Source organism: Ursus americanus, chromosome 1, assembly GCF_024610735.1.
Source record: "Ursus americanus isolate L20-20 chromosome 1, mUrsAme1.1.p, whole genome shotgun sequence".
Taxonomy (NCBI): domain Eukaryota; kingdom Metazoa; phylum Chordata; class Mammalia; order Carnivora; family Ursidae; genus Ursus; species Ursus americanus.
The window spans coordinates 33,434,149-33,455,403 of NC_142127.1; the positions used below are offsets into that span (position 1 = coordinate 33,434,149).

Consider the following 21,255-nt stretch of genomic DNA (forward strand, 5'->3'; position numbering starts at 1 on the left):
AAAATGTTCTGTTACTTCCTAACCATTCCATACCCACTCATTTTGACATCTAAAAACAACAAAATATTAAGAAAGAAAGCACTTCTTACAGGAACGAGAATGGTATGCTTTAGTAGGGACAATTGATATACTCCAGAAAAGTATAATCTGTAGAACGGCCACACTGCTTTCAAAACCAATGAAATAAAATTACATTCAGACATGGTTTTTCTGATGAATCTGGCTTTGGTCAGTGAGCTAGTCTTGGCACCGTGAAAAAGAACTACCTCAGAGCCATCTTTGAACTAAGATAAACGAGGCTGGTCTCAGAATAAAGCAAAAGCTAATCCTTTTTTTCCTCCACCTAAGGAGCATTCCTTTCCTAGTCAGAGGTAAGACCTCCAAAGACAATCTAACTCACCACATGAAATCAGAGAAGGAAATGTTGTCTCTGTGGATTTTAATGACTTTGAAAATAATTCTGCTTCAGTTTACAAGAAAATGGAAATAAAACATCTGACTCAGAAGGGAAGCTCGCCTTTTACTCTATGTCACTGAATTCTAAATTCTTTCTCCTAACTCAAAGACTCAGATTGCTAAGGTCCCAAAACTACAATCTGCAGCTCCATTTAAGACCTCACCACTTTACTCCCAGCACAGGTCACCAGAGAATCTCGATGATTATAAATTGGGGGACAATGTTAAGACACCAGCCAGAGCAGAACTTCTCACAATTAAATGTACATTCTATTCTAGTGCTTGAGAATCTTCCTGAAATGATGCTTCTGATGCAGGATTTCTGCCAATGGGGCCTGAGATTCTGAATTATTAACTAGCTCCCAAGTAATGTAGATGCTGTTGCTCTCAAACACACTTTGAAAAGACCTACAGGCCAACAGGACTAGATCTAGATGCAGCTAAGAGATAAAGTGCATGTGGATACATGTTAACAGAGCAAACTGTTGTCAACACTGAAATTCATTAAGAACAAGAAATCCAAGGAAACAGTGAACAATTAAGTGACCTGCAATGCCTAATGACCATACCACGCCAACACTTTAATGTTAAATATATGCCAGTTTTCAGCATGTTGTAAAGTATCACTATGCCCAGAACTGGCAGGGTAGCGTTACTTGTTAAAAGCACTGACCCTGGAGTCAAACAGCCTGTGCTGGAATCCTTTCCTGCAAATTACTTCTCTTTACCTCAATTTGCTCATCTGTAACTTCACAGGGTTGTTGTGAGGATTAAGTTCATATATGCAGTGTCTGTAAAACTGTTAGAACAATGCCTGGCTCCATAAAGGCACCAAATGTTTTTATTCAGTAATTACTAGTCTATGTAGCATATTTACTATATACAAGTACCTACCTAAAATCTTCATCAAAATACCCTTATATTCAGCTAATGGAGTAACTTGCAATTTTATCAGTTATTTTAACGAAAACTTATTCCATTATTTTCCAGACCTCCCTGAGCATTTAACACATCTGACAGTGTAATATTTGAAATGTGTACTTAAAAAGCTGTTTACGTTTTCTTCAGGTTTACCAGTCATTACAGAAGGCTGCTGAACTCAATTTCTAAAACACCGTAAAAACGTGAAATAAATACGAACTGCCTCTACAAAGACATCTTCATATTCAGATCCAAGCTTAGTTTCTTTTACTTAAAGGCAGTTTCTACAGAAAAATCATTTCCTTAACCATCTCAGATAATGACATTTGTATAGAAGCAGTATAATTTAAGAAACATACTTTGATCAAACTAAATTCAACTTTTGTTTGTATTTTTCTTTATTTTGAGGTAGTGAATTATGAGAATACTAAAATTACCTCAAGCACATGCATAAAATCTTTAAATATTCGTTTTCTTTCAGACTCTAGAGTTATGTCCTCAAATGCTGGCTCTTTTACAAATCTCTCCCGAATCTGAAAAATTAAGAATACATGAATACCAAGAAAAGTGTACCAATATGACTAAAAAGAATCACAACAGCAAGTGGTAACTATGACAGCCCCATCCCCTCTAAGTCTATTATATTTCTTTCCCTCTGAAGTCCAAAACATTTTTAATAATTATTCCTAAATGCAGGATCAGAGCTGACTTTATACTTTTAAATAATCTCAGTATATTTAATTTATACTGTACAAATAACTTCAGCTTTTTTTGTGGCTATAAAATGGGAAGTAATTAAAGATATTTTTATCTTCAATTGTAAAGGAAACAGATTAGAAAGAATTTACAATTATACATACATCTTCCCAGACAGCATCCAATTCTATTGGAGGAGTAGCTTGTTTCAACATACTCTTAAATGCAGATTCTTTTCGTTTCATTTTCCGAGCCTCCTCTTTTTCTCGTTCGCGTTCACGGGCTTCTGCCTTTTCTAGTAACTTTTAGAAAATCATATTTAATCAGAATAGTACATTTGAAGTAATTCTTAATTTAAGCATTCTCCCATCATTTATAAGTTATGGGCCAATTTATAACACCAATTAATTCTACCAAAGGAAACTTCATCATTAGCCCATTATCTAAATACATTATTTTCTTTTACTTTACTACTCAGTAAAACCCTAGTCATATGCCCTTATTGCAGTAGCCTACAGCTTAAGTACTTTTAGCTGAATATATTAAAAACTGTACTAAAGTAGTTGTTGAGTAAAACCTAAACCTAGTTGTTTTTCATAGTAAAGATGATAACTTACACTGTTGAAAGCCAACTTAATATTTCCGGCATCTAATGTGGTTGACCTTTTAGTTGAACTGATTATGGCCACAAAGTCTTCGAAGGTAGTATTTACTTCAACTACAAATCCTTTATCCTAAGAAAGAGAACTCTTGTTAACACTAATACATAAATCAAAGAAACATAGTATCAACTTTTAAAATTAAAACATACTACAGATTAACAATAAACAGTAAGTACAGCATTTACCTTTAGAATGTCTTTTATTATTTTCTTCTCATCATGATAACGTGCTTTAAGATCCTCAACATAAAACTTGAAAAGGTCAAGTGCAGTTGATCCTAATGAAAAAACTAAAGAAGTCAAAAGCTAGCTCTAACCAAAGAGCTGCAATTACTTTTTTGTTTATAAAATAAAATAAAGCACCCCTCCATTCCCCAACACAACCACCTGCCTCTTTGGCCCATCCCAACTACTACTGTAACTATAAACTGGGAAGAAAAGAATCTCACCCGGTTGACCAAGCATATTAGTAAATCTAATGTCGGAACTAATTGTTGGATACAATTCCATCCAAGATGACATAGAATGCAGTTGTCCATGTTCATGCAGTTCATCTAAAAATATCTGGGGAGGGAAAACCCAACAATAACAAATACCCATTATACTGAAAAGTCATCTTTAAGGACATTGGAAATATCAGTGTAACATGAAAACACACTTAAAAACAGCAATATTTGAAACTCTTGTACTACTAATGTATCTCAAATATGTTTAAAGGTACAAAGAATACTTGCTCTTTGATGAAAATAAAATCCTTTAGGCAAAATCCTCTTCTGCACTTCAAAGAAAAGGATCTTTGAAAAACTACATTATTTTCCAGGCTTCAGTTTATTGTTAAGATGGAACATCATTACAGTTTAAAAAATATATATATATAAAAGTACAAGTTAACTAGAAACATTAGGTGTTATCCCTAATAATGAGGCTAAAGAAATGTGTTTACATGTTTCCTGTAAAATACACTTTTTGTTTTTAGACAGTGTCCAATGTGTTCTGACTGTGGCTTTTTTTTTTTCTTTTAATTAATAAATGTGGGCCTCTAAGAGGATTATTTTACTGAAGTGATACATATAGTAGTTTGAAGAACCAAGACTCAACCTCACATCTGATTTAAAAACCCATTTCCTGGGGTGCCTGTGTGGCTCAGTTAAGCATCTGCCTTTGGCTCAGGTCTTATTTCAGACTCCCTGCTCATCGGAGAGTCCGCTTCTCCCTTTGCCCCCCTCCCCCACTCTTGCTCTCTTAATAAAATCTTAAAAAAAATCCCAGAAAAACAAAAAACTTATTTCCTTTCTTCCATGTTAATTTTATGCCCTAAATCTAAATCTTTATATGCTTATTCCAACTTCTTTGTCCTTTTTCAGTATTTGCTGATTTTCAGGACAACATATTGGGACTTTTGTACTCACCAATTTTCACATTTCCTGCTTCCCCAAATCCTTAGGGTGTTTATTTCTATATACAACTGTCTCTAAAGAACTATGGCCCAAAATTCTGCTCCTGGAATTTCTATGCCTGCACTGTTCAACATGGTAGACACAGGTCAAATGTAGCTTCTAAGCACATGAAATGTGGCTCGTCTGAACAGAGATGTGTCATCAGTATATAACACACAATGATTTTGAAGATTACCAAGCAATTTCTTTAAAAAAAAAAAAAACAAAACCGATTCCATATTAAAATAATATTTTGGATATGCTGGGTAAATTAAAGATCACTAAAATTAAAACTTAACACTTAAAATCATATATGAGGCATACAAATTTCTACTGGATATCAATGCCCTGAACAAAACCATACACCTATCATCTCCACTTCTCTTCAAACATTTTTTTTTAAAAGATTTTATTTATTTGACAGAGAGAGAGAGAGACAGCCAGCGAGAGAGGTAACACAAGCAGGGGGAGTAGAAGAGGAAGAAGCAGGCTCCCAGTGGAGGAGCCTGATGTGGGGCTTGATCCCAGAACGTCGGGATCACACCCTGAGCCGAAGGCAGATGCTTAACAACTGAGCCACCCAGGCACCCCTCTCTTCAAATATTCTTGAATGCAAAAACAAAGTAACATGCTGATACCAGTTATAGTAACAGTAATCAGAAACCATAGCCATATTTTAGGCTTGACTAAAAGACCCATGTGGACTTTACCTCAGGATTTCCCTTCCAGTTCCAGAATTGACATAATACATTCTATTTTCTGTGACCCAGATTACCTTATTTTTATTGTATAACTATTTTATCATATAGTTCTCCTTTTTTTAAACCACTGCAAAACCTTCATAAGAGCCCTTAAAGTTCAATGGTTGCAGAATATTAAAAAACCAAAAAAATGCTCTTCCCTTCTTCCCAGGCACAAGGCTGCTCAGTTAGAATGTAGGTTTTCCAGCCTCCTTTGTATTTAGTTGCAGCCATGTGACTAAATTTTCAGCAGCTAAATATGAAGTAGAGTACAACTTCTACACCACGGGCTTTAAAAATAAACTATCTTTTCAAGTTCTTCCAAGCCGAAGAGTGATAATGTAGACAACAAACTCCTGATTATGCATGGAAAGCTAACGGCCTAGGGCAATTCTCAAATTGCCAGAAGCATCACTATCACCTAGAAACTTCTAGAAATATAAATTCTCAGAACTAACCCTAGACCTACTGAAGCAAGTTCTAGGGTTGAAGCTAAAGAAATCTGTGGTTTTAAGAATTCTTTGAATGATCCTACAGGAAACCACTACAATAAAGGAACCCGTAAAAGTAAGAAATGTTAAGGTTTTATGGAATGAGGACAGAAGGAATGCTATTGGCTACGGCATTTAAGATGGTTTAGTGACCTTTGGCAGGAGAGTAAGAGTTTATTTAAAAGCTCTCTAGGCGGGATGCCTGGCTGGCTCAGTTGACAGAGCATGTGACTCTTAATCTTGGGGTTGTGAGTTCAAGCTCCACACTGGGCACAGAGATTACTTAAAAAAAAAAAAAAAGTCCTCTAGGTGATTTAGATGCATGCTAAGTTTTGAGTACTCCTGCCTTAGGGAATGGCAATGTGCCCTTATCCTACACCAGATAACTGTTATCATTAAAGGAGAAATAAACTTAAGTCACTGTAATTTATCATTTATCTTAATACAGTGTTTAATGGAAGAGATCCTAGGTGGCTCAGCTGATTAAGCATCTGCCTTTGGCCCAGTCATGATCTCAGGTCCTGGGATCAAGTCCCAAGTGGGGCTCCCTGGTCAGCAGGGAGCCTGCTTCTTCCCCTCCCTCCCCGCTCATGCGATTTCTGTCTCTCAAGTAAATAAAGAAAATCTTAAAAAAAGAAAAAAAGGCTGCACAGATTCAGATTGTGGCTCCACTAGTTAGTCTTTGAATTTGGGTAAGTCACTTCGCCTGAGTCCATTTCCTTATCTTATATAAATGGACAAAACCAAAATAGTACCAAATCTTAGAAGGCTATAATAAAAATTTAAGTGATTATCAATTTAAAATGTGTAGCAGTAAACAATGCTAACTGCTATTAATACAGTTATTGAAATGAGCAATCGGGTGAAATATAAAATGCAAAACTCATTACTCCATGATATTCTCTATTAACGAGAGGATAAAAGTGACATCTGGAGGTGAAAATGAGCCACTGGCTTATATAAAAAATATGTAATTTCAACTTCTATGTATAGCATTTAAGAACTATGGCCCATCCCCAAACTATATATCCCATATCATTCCCTACTATTCTCTAGACACTAAAAATCAACTAATTCAATCAATCATCAAAACATATTTTTTCAGTCTTCTCTCATGCTATTCCTCTTCCCCAAGTGAAACCTTAGCCAATTTACCAGTACGCATCTTAAATATCAAGTCTGCTACAGCCTTTTATGTTCCCCTGGCCTAAAATGGCTGTTTTCCTTCAGTTAAATGTGTATGGATCCTCCACAAAGCCTAAATTAATGATCTGGGATGAGGGAGTCTCAAAATTGTTCCTATCACTGTTGAAGCTCACTAACTATAGTATGAAATTAAGCTAAAAAAGAGATTTTTTTAATTACCTGAAAAGATTCTCTGTTTTTACGCTGCCGTCTCCTTTCTCTCAGCAAACTCTTCTGTTTTTCTTCTTCTTCTTCCTTTTCTAAAGCTCGGATGTGTTCTTCAAAGCAAATTAATGCATCTTCTTTATCCATGTCTAGAGAGTTTCCCAGTTAAAAAAAATTAAAATGTCCAATATCAGTAAGGAAAGCAGTTTATTTACACTAACTTCCTATAAATTTCAAATACACCTTTCCAAAATAATTGTAATTAAACTCAAATATGACTTGTCATCACCTAAATAGGAAATGATTTAAAAAATTCCAAAACAACCTCATTAAAAGATATCTTGAATTCGAGGGTGAAATAAAGACCATGCATAAGACACAATTAAGGAAAATAAAACTGTTACTGTAAAATTTGTCAACATTAGAATTACCCAAGGAGATTTTCACAGGATAGAATTTTAGGCCCTACCCACACCTATTGAATGAAGCATAGTATTCAGAGGGGTAATCCACAAAGCCGTAATTTAAAAAGCAACTAGGTAAGTCAGAAAAAGAATCTGGGTAAGCTTAATGCAGGATAATGCTAATACAATTTTTCGTGTTTGCAAATCTCTAAAGCTTTTATCTCAAAGAGACAGTGTAAAATTGTGGTATCTAGTTCGTACTAAATTACACAAAAATGGTAAAAAACAATTTCAGGTTTGATCTACAATAAATATATTTTAAGGATTATCTGATAGTATTTACTTCCATGAATAATGAAACTCAATTCTCTATTTGGAAACCAACAAAACACTGTATCAGTAATGGACACACGAGGGGTGCCAGGGTGGCTCCGTTGGGTAAGCATCTGACTCCTGATTTTGGCTCAAGATCCTCAGCGTTTTAAGACTGAGCCCTGCATCGGGCTGGGTGTGGAATCTGCTTAAGATCTCTCTTTCCCTTTCCCTCTGCCCCTCCCCAACCTAAAGAAGGAAAGGAAAAAAGAAAAAAAAAAGGAATGAACAAACAATTGCGTAAAATTCAGTTCGTGACCTCATAATAAAAGTGAGAATTCTCTGCTATTGTACTTCTAAAAAGCTTTCTCGCATTTAATCTTTATTCTTACTCTGTAATTCCTCATCTTCTGCAAAAGTTGGATTATCCATCAGATACTGCTGAGCTTCAGACCAGGTAGTAGAGTATGTTACATTAGCCATGTTGTCAAGTATGTTTTTTAAGGCTTCCCAATTTCTCTTTCGTAACTGCTTTGCTTGCTCCTAAACCAAAAGAATGATTACACGTTTTAAGGTTCAAATAAAATATGGTATTTGAACTGCAATCAGTGAGAATTTCTTTACATTCTAAATGATGCTCAAATTTCATGTTACCCATTTATTTTAAATATCAACACTACTTTTCCAGTTATCTTGTCAAACTTCTTAGCTTGGTGACTGCTTACCTTCAATTTTTTTTTTAACCTCTCTTCTAAGAAGCTGGAATCTGGAAACCGTATCTCCCCAACAACTCCATAAATCTCTCTTCCTATAACTATGCATTGTAGATAGAGTCTAAAACTAAAGTTACTGTCAACAAGTCACACAACAGGCAAATGCCACAGTCTTCAACCACTTTCAATTATGTTCAAATTTTTGGTAATACTTACATTTCTAAACATCTCCTTAAGACCGAATAATACATAACTTACTGCATAAATAAAACAGATAAGAGGTGTTTTCAAACACTATTCTGCAAGCACACTGTAGTGGTAACAATTATATATTACTGCCGTTCTTGTATAGAAAACTTACATAAATGCATTATAAACAAAAATACTGAGTATTTAAAGAACCTAATGAGTTAAAAAAAAAATCTTCAAAAGTGGGCATAAGACAGCCAATTAATGACAATTCAAATAACAGCTGGATAAATCTGTACCTAATGTGTCCACATCAGTACTTACCATTACAGGAGCTACCCATTTTTAATCCAACTTCTAATAAAGAGATTTGCTACACCACATAAATTGAATAAACCAAACAATTAAAATGGACATGTTATAAAATAACTCCTAATCGGAATGAAGAAATATCTTGTTTTATCTATAAATACTAACAACTAAGAGTGAGTAATACCTTTTCTTTTTTTGAAAGAAAGAATAAAACATCTTCATAGATTTCAAGACGATCACGTTCCGATATCGCATTCCAGACTTCCATCTCTCCAAACATTTGCTCTGCTTTTCTAATAAAATAATTAAATGTTATTCTATATTACTCAATAAAAATTAATTTTAAGCTTACCCTGATGAACACTCTAAGTTCATGAGTGTATTATATAGGAAAACTTTTGGATAATTAAGAAAAATAACAAAATAGCTTAGGCCTCCATTCCTCCCTAGAGATGGAGTGGATATTTCTTTTTTCTTTCTTTTCTTGAAGATTTACTTATTTATTTGAGAGAGAGAGAAAGAAAGGAGGAGGAGGAGGGAGAGAGAGGAAGGAAGAGGCAGGGAGAGGGAGAATCCCAGGCAGATGCCGAGCTGAGCCAGGAGCCTGATGCGGGGACCCATCTCATGACCCTGAGATCATGACCTGAACTGAAACCAGGAGTAGGACACTTAACCTACTGAGCCACCCAGGCGCCCCAAGGAGTGGATAATTCTAATTGGGCCATGTTTTGTAGTCAAGGCTGTATTTCTTAGGGTAGCAATAAACACTAACAAACTGTTCTTGGAACTAAATTATAGACTTCAAAAAGTTGCTAGAACTTTAGTTAATACATATAATATGACTAAAGAAAAGAATCTTTACTAATGCTTTTCTAAAAAATTGAGGAAAATAAGAAAGTACATATGGAAAATGAACTTATTGCAAAAATGTTAAATTTATATATATATATCTATATATATATATATATATTTTTTTTTTTTTTAAAGTAGGCTCCACACCGAGTGTTGAGCCCAACATGTGGGGCTTAAACTCACAACCCTGAGAGCAAGACCTGAACTGGATTCAAGAGTCAGACGCTTAACCGACTAAGCCACTCAGGCGCCCCTCAGTTTTTATATTAAATAGAAAGGAGTCAGGCTTATATTATTACATTCAGTCTACCCCTCTTTTGTTCTAGTCTCTAATTAATAACTAAGTCTATAAGTTAAATTCTACATTTAACTACTGATTTATCTTGTACCTTATGAAACTGCCACACTCATAATCATTTAGCTTTAATGAGCATCTACTTTGGATTAATTACTACACTTAGCAAAAAGTCTGACACAGAAACAGTGCAGTAAACATATCCTATGCATTACTAAAGATCTTACTTGTATCTGGTTGTGGAAGTCATTTTCTCATGATTTTCAAGAAAACGCTGAAAGGATTCCTTTGCCTCTTTGTATTTCGATCTTGCTTCTTCCTTTTCTTCTTTCTCTGTCTGTACTTTGTAAGCATTAAAGGCTTGCTTTTTTTCACTCAACTTTGCTAAAGCACTAAATAGAAATAGGATACCATATAACAGTAAATGAAGACAGGATGATCAAATGTCAATGCTTTGAAGAAAAAAAAGATTTCATTCACAAATTAAGAAAATTTCCGTAAGATTTTAAAAATTAATAAACAATTACAGAAAATAATTTCTACTTTAAAAAACTTTTAATTTCATCTGTACTCAAATTGTATGACAAGCTTTCTGGCTTTTTTGGGTCTTATCTGACATAAAACAACTGTTCTTGGTATCTAAAGTAAGAGAAGACAATGAAAGTTAAAAATTTTTACTATTTTACACAATTTTTAATTTGCTAGGGTTGGAAAAGTAAATAAAAAACCTCAAGTGTTACCTGTATCGTGGATCATTAATGATCATTTTCATAGCTTGTTCCCATGAAGCATTAGATGGTACCCGCTGAAAACCATTTAATGACAAAATTAAAATTTTGCACAAATATTGTAAAAGTCATACAACAGGAAATAAAGTATAATACTCACTGCAAACATCAAGCACTTCCCTTTGCTCAAGTTTGAAAGAGGTCTAATAATTTCTTATTGAACCAAGGCAAACCTGGGTAATATACATACAGACTAAAAAGAAAACTTAAACTGATATTTAACAGAGCAAGAATACTTTTCTTAAGACTATTGGTTAAAACATAAACAAGTTTTTTGAATAAAAAACATATTAAATACAGAGGTAGAATGTGTTGTGCAGCATACTGTACACAAGAATTTTTTGGTGAAAATCAGTTTCACAAAACTATTCTTCAAAAAAGGCAAATTTAGTTCATTTTTGGTTAACAGTTTATAAAATTACTGTTTTCAATAAAGGCATCAAGGTACTGACTGCATTAAACAGTAACTTTGCTTATTAAATAATTACTGTATGTCATATAAAAATCTTTAATACCTTTTCTTTCAATAATTCTTTAAACGCTTGCTTTGCCTCTTCCTTTGTATTCCAAGTATAGGTTTTCTTTGCTGGTTGGCTTTCCTCCTCTTCTTTTTTGGGAGTAAAACTAGAGGGAAATTCAAACATGGTATTTATAATTTAAGCAAACATTTGCTTCACTTAGAAAACAATGTTTTCATTATTTAAGGGTTTGATATTGAGGTTAAATTTAACAATTTTAGAATAAACTCTGCTATATGAATCTTACACACTTACCTAAACATAAAGACATAAAGGTAATATAGTTTTCTCCTGAAACATTCAGTTATTAGGACCCTGCATGAGGGCCTGTAAAACAATTACACTAAAACATTAGTTCCACTAGTCCATAAATGAATACTTTTAAATGGTCTATAAAACTTACCCAGTGTCCTTCTTCATCTCGGCGCCTTAATAACTAAGGATTTGGGCAAGTGTCCATAAATATAAAAAAATGTTGAGGGCCTAAATCAGGATGGGAATACTACAACTCATGTACCAAATCTAGCCCATTGCCTGTTTCTGTAAATAGTTTTACTCATGAGTTTATATACTGTTTGTGGCTTATTGTGTGCTACCATAGCAGAACTGCATCACTGTGACAGAATTTATGATCTGCAAAACTGGAAGTATTTACTCTCCGATGATTTACAAAAAAGTATGCCAAACACTGATCTCAAAAAAAAAAAAAAAAAGAGAGTAAATATACCCAAGAATTATCAACTGTACTAGTTTGGGGGTCTTTATGAAATGAAAAGGTCATATAATCCTAACACCCCTCCTTTATAAAGGGAAAAAAAAATGTAGAAAAAAAAACTAAGTAGAATACTTAGAGGAAGATACTGGAGCAAATACTAACAACTACAAAAAATACATTAATACCCTCTGAGTCAAGTAACCTTACTTTGGGAAATTTATTTAAAATCATCAGAAATAGTATAAAGGGCCCAAAGATTAATAGCTATAAATGGTCTATATTGCAGTAATTAAAATAAAAAGATTATAATGACTCAGGCATTTTAGGAAAACTAGAAAGAAAATAAACAAGAAATAATTGTTCATTGGTAAAATTATGAAAAACAAATTACTGTAGAAAAATATAAGTACAAAAAGATATAAAAAACATATCATCCCCAAAAGCCTAAATCTCTATCAGAACACTGAAATTTATGTATATGAAAATAATAAAGTAATATGCCATCATTCAACATGATGGGGTACGTATCTTTACAATGTAAAAGACATCAGATGTAGGTTTAAAATATATTATATAATGCACATATTTTTAAATGCACAGAAAAAGGGCAAAGCAGGGTGCCTGGCAGGTTCAGTTGAAAGAGCACACAATTATCTTAGGGCTGTGAGCTGGAGCCCCATGTTGGGTGTAGAGATTATTAAAAAAAATAAAACGGGGATGTGTGAGTGGCTCAGCTGGTTGAGCATCCAACTCTTACTTTCAGTTCAGGTCATGATCTCAGGATCTTGAGATGGAGCTCCGTGTTGGGCTCTGTGCTCAGAGGGAAGTCTGCTTTTCCTCTCCCTCTGCCCCCCTCCCCTGCACAAGTGTGAGCACTTTCTCTCTCAAATAAATAAATCTTGAAAAAAAACAAAGTAAAACTTAAAAAAAATAAAAAGAAAGGGCAGAAGGATATAAGTAAAATGTTACTCTTTATGCCTTCAGATATACCATATAGATTCCTTTTTCAACTTCTAAACATCAGAAAATATTATAAAGCTATTTTCAACTTTGGGAAACGTACATAAGAAAATTTTTAAAAAGTGTATTTACAAGAAGGAGTTGGGAGATGAAATCAATATGTTTAAATATTAAGATGGATGATCATGTTTGGAACTTGACACCATGGTTAACAGTTTTTTAAAATATATGTGGACATCATTAAAGTCAAGAAGCATGGCTCAAGGTTACTTTTTACATATGTATAAAGCACAGCCATATGAAATATGACCAGATCATAGGGAATACAAGTACATGTAAACTATAAATTGACAGATGCAGCTGTTTTGCCATATTAAAAAGTTGTAGCAATTTAATTACAGTAACAGTTTTCCTCCTATACCCTACTAAATTATTTTAGTCTATTTAATTTTTGCTTCTATTTGTTCAACATCAAACTGTAGCACTTCCTTGCAGGCCTGTGCTAAGTCATATTTGAGACTGTCACAAAATAAAGAACGTAATACTAATCCTGTCTTTATTTAAAATTTTGTTTTTAATAATCATGGACTTTTTGCATTAGTTTTGATTTAAAACTTTAAAACTACAACACCATAACTGACATATTTTGATTACTAAGGTGCTTGGTACCCCCCTTTAAATTTGTGCCTCACCCTCTATCTCTGAATTCTGCTTCCTAAAATCTCTGAGGATTAGTTTTTCAACAGTTTAAGAGCATGACCTCACAAAACTCAGCCTTGATAATGATTCATTATCTAAAGGCTCATGTTTTGATTCACAAAAAATTTTAACACTCAATGGCCACCATGTAAACTGGCAATTTCTTACATTAATGAAGTCTGGTACTGATTTGAAAAAGACAAGTCACTGAACTTACTCAGCTACAGTTTCCTGCTTAGCTGTTTCTTCTCCAGTATTACTGGATACTTCCATACTCTGTTCCTGAACAGCAGGAGTACTAGTAAGTTGTGCTTGTTCTTCAGTTGAAATTGTCACTGTATTCTCGTTATCTACAACAGTAGCAACAATCGAAGTAACTTCAGGCTCAGGAACAACTGGACCAGTTCCACCGACAGTATTCGAAGCAGAGGTGGAAGCACTGGCATTGGCTGCGGCGGCAGCGGCAGCAGCAGCGGCTGCAGCAGCAACGACAGCGGCGGCAGCTTCCGCAGCAGCCATGGTGCTCATGGTGGTCGGAATTTCTGTTGTAGGAACCGGGGCTGTTGATGTTGTGGTGCACTCTTCTTGCTTACTATATATTAAAAAAACAACAATAAAAAACTGGTCATCTCACTAAGTAATAATCAGAAAGCCAAACAATACTAGTTTTCACCCATAAAATCAAATGAGTAAGAGAAACTATAAAAGGGAGAAAGGCAATGTGGCAAACTATTACGCCATTTGAAGAGATGAAAAACACAGAATGAGGCTGGATTACTTTAACTGAGCAAACATTCAGGATAAAACAGGATAGGGACTCATGCAAAACTCTGCACCTTCCAAAAGTCCAATAATTGTTTTCGTTCACAAAATGCCCTATTGTCAGATTGTATTATGCATCATAAAATTTGGCCTAGATCATAAATTTCTGTAAGAACTTTAAATTTTATTCATTTCATATATTAAAAGGGAAACCTGAATATAGGAAGACATATGTACTTCATCCATTCCCAAATTAAATCAAACCAAATACTGGACTTTTCTACAACACAGCCTTAATTCAAAGGATGCAATCCAAGTCCAACAATCACTGTCTAGCAAAGTGTCATTTGTGTATCTTGAATAAATATCCTCCTCCCTGGCCCCAATCCTCCAAAGATATCCAAAGACATCAAACCATCAGGCCGGACATGTTAAATACTATTTATACGATTAAGCAAATAGTTAAAGCAAGAATGCTATATACAGGAGACACCAAATTTGTAAATTGTACTGATGTCCAAAATTGCTTACCTGCTTTCTTCAGCTTTGATCATTGCTATTAAAGAGAAAAAAGAAAAGTTATAGATGACATGGTTTTTAAATACAGTCACTGAAAACAAACATTAAAGGGAGATAAAGAGAAGTTTCATACAATAAGATTTAGTTCACCATCCAAAAAAACAAACTTTTTCAGAGCAAATTCTTGCTCCAAAGTTCCAGGGCAGCAATTAGAGAATGAAGACAAATTTAAACAGCAGTTTTTAGGAAAGTTTCTCTGCACACTGCTACTTTCCCAAAGGCTGCTGGGTATTGCAAAAACTCTCTGAAAATATCTGTATAATTCTGGAATAAAACGGTATTTTCCCCAGGGGTAAAACTATTTGATTTTTTTTTTAAGATACCAAATTCAAAACGAGATCAAATTCATATTATGAAATTCCAGCACCATATACTAGCATTGACAGGTAGATAGATAGTTATACACACCAACTATTTTGTAGTAGGGTTATATCAGAAATGAGCTTGATATTTCTTACATGAATAAAATGGGACTCTACCTATCTACAGTATTATTATTATTAGCCAATGCTAGTATAGAAATTTAAAGAGCTCTAAAGATTTGCATTCAACATTTCCAGCTTTCATTCCAATTAAAGCACATTTTTCTTTATGGGTAACAAAAATATGCAGCATCATTAGGGAATGAGGTGGTCCATGGAAGTGATAACAAAGCTGAACTTTATGAAAGTATTTTAAAAACTTATCCCCCTTTAATGGAAACCATTTCTGAAAGTATCTTTAGGATGTCTGACAAAACATACTAAAGGAGTTATCATTACTAACATAAATTGACATATTTTTCCTGATACGATGATGATCTAAGCTAATTATGTGACACAAAAAAAAGGTTAAGTAGACTTCAGACCATGTCTTTAGGAAATTTTTATTCTCTTTACTGTCAGATGTCATTCCACACTGCAGACTACTTTATTAGCCCCATTTCTAAAATCTATTGCTTCTAAATTGATAATTTATGATACCAGATTCTATTAGAAGTGAGAGCAGAAGAACTAAATTTTCAATTCTCACTCTAATCTCTATTTGAAGAATTGGGTTTCATATTAGGTAGTATTTCCAGATTTTCAGGGGTATTTAACAGTTGAGGATAATGAAAAATACTCCCTTTGTAAGTGAAGCATGGCATTTTGTTTAATTCTCCCATACCATAAAGGCTATTTTGCAATGTTGTGCTAAAATAATATCAGCATTAAATGTACAGTCTGACAATACATTAAAAAATTTATACTGAACTCAAGGCTCTCGCAATCTGCTACATGGTTAAGTCACCTATTGCCTGTATGTACCAACACTCACAGTTGTATTTAGAATTATTGTACATGATGTCTTTATTCAATTTTCCAATTGTAAATTAATTTTAAATCAAAGTATAATTTTAAAAGTCACAAGCTCATTTATAATATAACCCTTGAATGAATTTTTAATAGAGAATTCTCACTGCAGATTTATCCAATCATGGTTAGTGAACATTAGTAAAATACTCTAAAAATGTTAAATAATGACAGAAAATGAATTATCAAAGCAGCTCACCATGCAGGTTTGATTTTGTAATAAGACTTCCAGCAACAATGGTATTCTGGTATCCTAGTTTCAGTGGAATCAAATCAAATAAAAATCTATTTAAAATCTATAGAACTGATATCTAGAGCAACAAGAAAATAAGAGCCCATAAAACTGTTATACCATTTAAAACGTTCTAATCATTTAATTTTTTAAAATAAGACCTGTGTTTGAACAATCCTATTTATGAAGGATTGTTTCAACATGAATGACAAAGATATGTAAAAAAATTAACATTAAAAATTATTTTTTTCTGTGTTACCTTCAAGATCCTCAAGTTCTTTAGGTTTGGCCCAGCGGGATTCTTTTGTTTGAGAATTATAATAGTAAGGCTTTCCAGAGTCAGATTTGTATTCCTTCCAGGGACATTTAGATAAAAGTTGCTAAACGGAAATAAAAATCCTCAGTTAATAGTAATGAATTTAGTATCACTCATCATTCACATCACTGTTTCACTAAATATTATCAATCTGTACAAATCAAACGCTTTTAAGATAAGTCACCAATTACAGAATACTTAGTAGGTGATGCTATTTTATATTAATCTTTGTAACAGTGCGACATCCATACTATTATTTCAAATTTATACTGTTACTTACAGAAAGTAACTTGTTTAAGATAATACACCTAATTAAGAGGCAGAGGCAAGATTCAAAACCAGATCTATGTAAATTTCAAATCCTGTTTGCTGTTGCCATTTACACCCCATCATAGGTAAAATTTATCATACACATTTCACAGACTTCTCAAATAATAACAAAAGCAGGAAAAACATAAAAACTGGGGAAAAGCAAAATCTGGTTTACCCATGCTTAGATATCAGTTTTATGGCTAATAATTTATTACATCTATGTGAACTATATATAAAGAAAAAAAATAAGTATGATATACTTAAAACCTAATATATAAAACTGATTAGGGTGCCATGTGATGCTACTGAAAACTCCTATTTAGACAGTGTCTTAGCGATGATATTTAAGGAAGAAATAACTGCCTGTATCAGTACTGGGATCAAAAAAAATTACAGTCTCTGCCAAGCTCCCATCCCAAGTATTGCTGTGCATATTAGTGTGGTGGCCTGGAAAATATTTTTATATCCTCAAATTCCTCAATTAAGAGGGATAAAACAACTATATGCTGCCAACTAGGAAAAATCTCCAAGTGTGGCTTGAAATGCCAGATCAACTCTTACTTAGGACTCCAGAGTTCCTAATTAAACCATCTGCAATAATGTTTACTCAGTTTATCCCTTCAATCTAATTTCCACACTGTATATTATGAATGATAAATTTGCAACACAAAAAGAAATACACATACTTTTCAGGGGCCTTTTCCACAAAGACTATTTCCCACTCTAACAAAATGACACTTATATTTTTAATTTAATTACATTTCCATTACCCCAAACTCACTGGGAATTTTTAAGAATTCACTGGAAGACATGTGCAATCACCTAGATATGCTATAAAGGGAAAACAGTTTAAAATGTGAATTTAGGGATGCCTGGGCGGCTCAGTCGGTTAAGCGTCAGCCTTTGGCTCAGGTCATGATCCCAGCATCCTGGATCAAGTCTCGCATGAGGCTCCCTGCTAAGCGGGGAGCCTGCTTCTGAGCCTTTGGCTCAGGTCATGATCCCAGCATCCTGGGATCAAGTCTCGCATGAGGCTCCTTGCTAAGCGGGGAGCCTGCTTCTCCCTCTACCTGCCCCTCCCCCTGCTTGTGCGCGCACGTACTCTCTCTCTGACAAATAAATGAATAAAATCTTTAAATATATAAAATAAAATGTGAATTTAAAGAATAGAGGGCAGAAAGAGAGTCCTTTTGCTCTTTTAGTTTATTCTTTACGTCACCTGTCTTAATCTGATGCCACCTGATAAAGGTTTACCGAGCAGGGGCAAAAATCAGTAAACAAAATTGGTCTGTCTTTCTAACAGTCAAATATCCATGAAATCCTAAGAAAAAGAGACTCAACCTATTTAACAACCCCTGATTTTAAAGTCTCAAACTTTTACCTCAGCAGGTGTTTTCAGATCATCCGGTTTCTCCCAAGTAGACTGTTTTGTTTCAGTATTGTAGTAGTACGTCCTTCCATCAGGTGACTTATGCTCAGTCCACATTGATTTCTAAAGAAAAAAATTACAAGAAGATTTAAATTATTTAACAGTGCTGTGACAGTGAGTATCAGTGTTCATTAGTTTCACTAACAATATACAAAGAAATTAAAAGTATAAAAACAGGCATACTTTTCACAGTTTAAGTCATTTAGAATAATTCACCAATGCAAGTAGTAGGGAAATAACTGAAAAACAGACTGTTTTAAAAGTATTTCGAAAGTGGCAGGGATCCATTGAGGTTTTAGAATCTCTATATTCTACAAAGTATCTCAGAAGTATAAGGATAGGACTGTTTCTCCTAAGAATGGTAATTTTGTAACTAATGCATAAAAGACAATCTATGTGCAACATAGATTATTTTAGCTATGCCTTCTAGCTAAAATATAAGAAGTAGCAGCTAATTTTGTACAGATGGATTGATCATGAGCTCAACAACTTGAATTCAAAGAATATTTATATCAAGTTGGACAAAGTTCTAGATGGACATGCCATAAAGATGCAGCTGTCAAAACTAGAAAGGATGGGTTTTGGATGACAGAATTTGACAAACAAGGTGAAATTTAACAGGGATAAAATGTGAATCCAAATGCTTTATGTGACACTAGTTTGATATAGAATAAAAATCCACTCTTGGACCCAGAAGAACTACTGAGAACCTACTGAAAGTTGCAAGTAAAATATCAGGCAACAATAAACATAATGTCTCAAATAAAGGCTGGTTAAGAGTTTTGTATTACAAGGTTCCCATACATATACCCATAAAATAATAATAAAAGGGGTAGGAAGAAACTTTGAGAGGTGATAGATGTCTGTGGTCTTGGGGTTGATAGTTTATCAGGTATGCATTTATTCCCCGAATCATCTGGTTGTACACATTAAATATGTACAGTTTTACATGTTAATCATACCTTAATAAAGAGGTTTTTTTTAAAAAAAGTAATTTTACAAGGAATTATGAATGAATTACTGAATGAGATCAAAGGTATTAAGTCCAGTTCCAGGTACCAGATTATTTAGATAGTAACAAAGTATGCTTGAAAGAGGGTTAGAGAAGATCTATATCATATTTCTTCAAATCTAAGACAAAACACTGTACATATCTCTAAGAAAGAAAAAGTAAAATCATCCTCGAACTATCACATGCTTTTTAACACTCAGATTTTATGTTACACTTCTGAAAGATATATTCTTAGACACTGATTTTTATCACAATTCAGTTTTTTGAATAAAAAGGCAAATAAAATAGTTAAGCTGTCCCTTAAACTTCACACTGAGACCATTTTTTGTATGAGAGCTGCTGACATCCATTATACTCCACACAATATCATTCCCTTTACTATCAAAAATACTGGTAATGCAGCATTTATTAAAACAAAAACAAAAAGCTAAAAATCACCAGTATTTGTTCCTAACTATCCTCTGTCCTTACTTAAAGGTGACCTTTTTTCCTTCCTTATCAACTTTATTGAAAAACAGCACATACCTACTTTTGATTTCTGCTTTGGGAATGTGGCTCAACACACATCATTTCATTGCTTTTTCTACTCTCTCACCATAATCATTTTATTCCTAAGCTGATAAGAATGCTATGCCATTACTTCTAGAACTTTCTTTCAAACCACTGACATTCATTCTTCTGATGTTGGCACTTTTTGTTGTTCAATCATGCACAACTAAGCCATAACTGCTGCCTGGAGAATGGAGATCGTAAGACACAATGGATTATAGGATGAATCTCAATTTCAGACATGTTCAATGGTCAAAGTAAATATGCTAAGTGACTTAAGGAATATCTGCAAAATGTGGGGATGGGGATGGAGAACAAGAAAAGGTGATTTAAGGACACAAATTAATGTGATTTTCACGAAAGTAGATGAGGGAAGATGATTATTTTCTAAAACTTCCAAGAAGAATACTGGAGTTAATGTGAAGGAATTATAAAGAGCCATTACAATTCAAAGAAAAAACTTGATAAAATTTGAGCTGTTTGATAACAAAATGTCTCTTCTTATACAGATTTATTAAGTCATCTGACAGGACTATTTACAAATGGATTCCGCATGGTATAGCAGTATAGACAGTTCAAAAGGTATATTAAATTCTTTAACTTATTCTAGCACCGTGTGCAGGATATGACAACTACAGATTCTCTGGAGTAAACATTATAGTAACTGCTGGAAAATATTTAGCTTGTTACTTTAACATCTAACCAAAAGGTGATGTGATTTAGAGATGCACGGAAGCTTCAACTGTATGAGTATTGCTTTATTTGACAAATTAAATCCTGCTAAGGTAGATAGAGGTATTTCTTTAACATTTAAAAAAAAAAATGAACTCAACAGCATTTCAGGACTGCACTAAAGAGAAATCTGTTAAGTTCCAAAATTATATTTAAACTTCTCAAGTAACATCTGCTAAAGGGCACTCAGAAAAGAGGAAGTTCACCAGAAACAAACTCATGAAAAAATGGAATTAAAAAGGGACAAGGTACACTTGACCAAATAGGGCTAAAGAGGAGAAATGTACAAACCAGTAAAACAAACAATAAGCAATTTAGTATTCACTAGCTACTACTTTATTTACACCTTACAACTACGCTACAAAACAGTATGAACACTATCCCCATTTTTCAAATAAGAAAACCATGGCTTAGGAGGGTTAATAACCTGCTCATCATAGTGATTCAGGAAGTAAATAAAACTAGAATAATTCAAATTTTCTCCTAAAGACCA

The 21,255-nt window shown here is 33.9% G+C and overlaps 1 protein-coding gene across 9 annotated transcripts in view; it reads right to left on the reverse strand.

Moving 5' to 3' along the window:
* The window catches only part of PRPF40A (pre-mRNA processing factor 40A), a 54,262-nt gene that overhangs the window by 4,366 nt on the left and 28,641 nt on the right, over window positions 1–21,255 (reverse strand). For 3 of the 9 annotated variants that reach the window (XM_045781797.2, XM_045781766.2, XM_045781840.2), the window contains exons 6-21: window positions 18,422–18,532; window positions 16,672–16,792; window positions 16,380–16,433; window positions 14,802–14,826; window positions 13,726–14,100; window positions 11,132–11,240; window positions 10,569–10,633; window positions 10,056–10,220; window positions 8,866–8,974; window positions 7,860–8,010; window positions 6,767–6,900; window positions 3,184–3,298; window positions 2,921–3,024; window positions 2,691–2,807; window positions 2,238–2,375; window positions 1,815–1,910 (exon numbers count right to left, since the gene is read on the reverse strand). In XM_045781797.2, the coding sequence (XP_045637753.2) occupies window positions 1,815–1,910; window positions 2,238–2,375; window positions 2,691–2,807; window positions 2,921–3,024; window positions 3,184–3,298; window positions 6,767–6,900; window positions 7,860–8,010; window positions 8,866–8,974; window positions 10,056–10,220; window positions 10,569–10,633; window positions 11,132–11,240; window positions 13,726–14,100; window positions 14,802–14,826; window positions 16,380–16,433; window positions 16,672–16,792; window positions 18,422–18,532 (1,989 nt within the window). The remainder of the gene's footprint in view (window positions 1–1,814; window positions 1,911–2,237; window positions 2,376–2,690; window positions 2,808–2,920; window positions 3,025–3,183; window positions 3,299–6,766; window positions 6,901–7,859; window positions 8,011–8,865; window positions 8,975–10,055; window positions 10,221–10,568; window positions 10,634–11,131; window positions 11,241–13,725; window positions 14,101–14,801; window positions 14,827–16,379; window positions 16,434–16,671; window positions 16,793–18,421; window positions 18,533–21,255) is intronic. The other 6 variants (XM_045781804.2, XM_045781775.2, XM_045781812.2 and 3 more) reach the window with 3 other exon arrangements.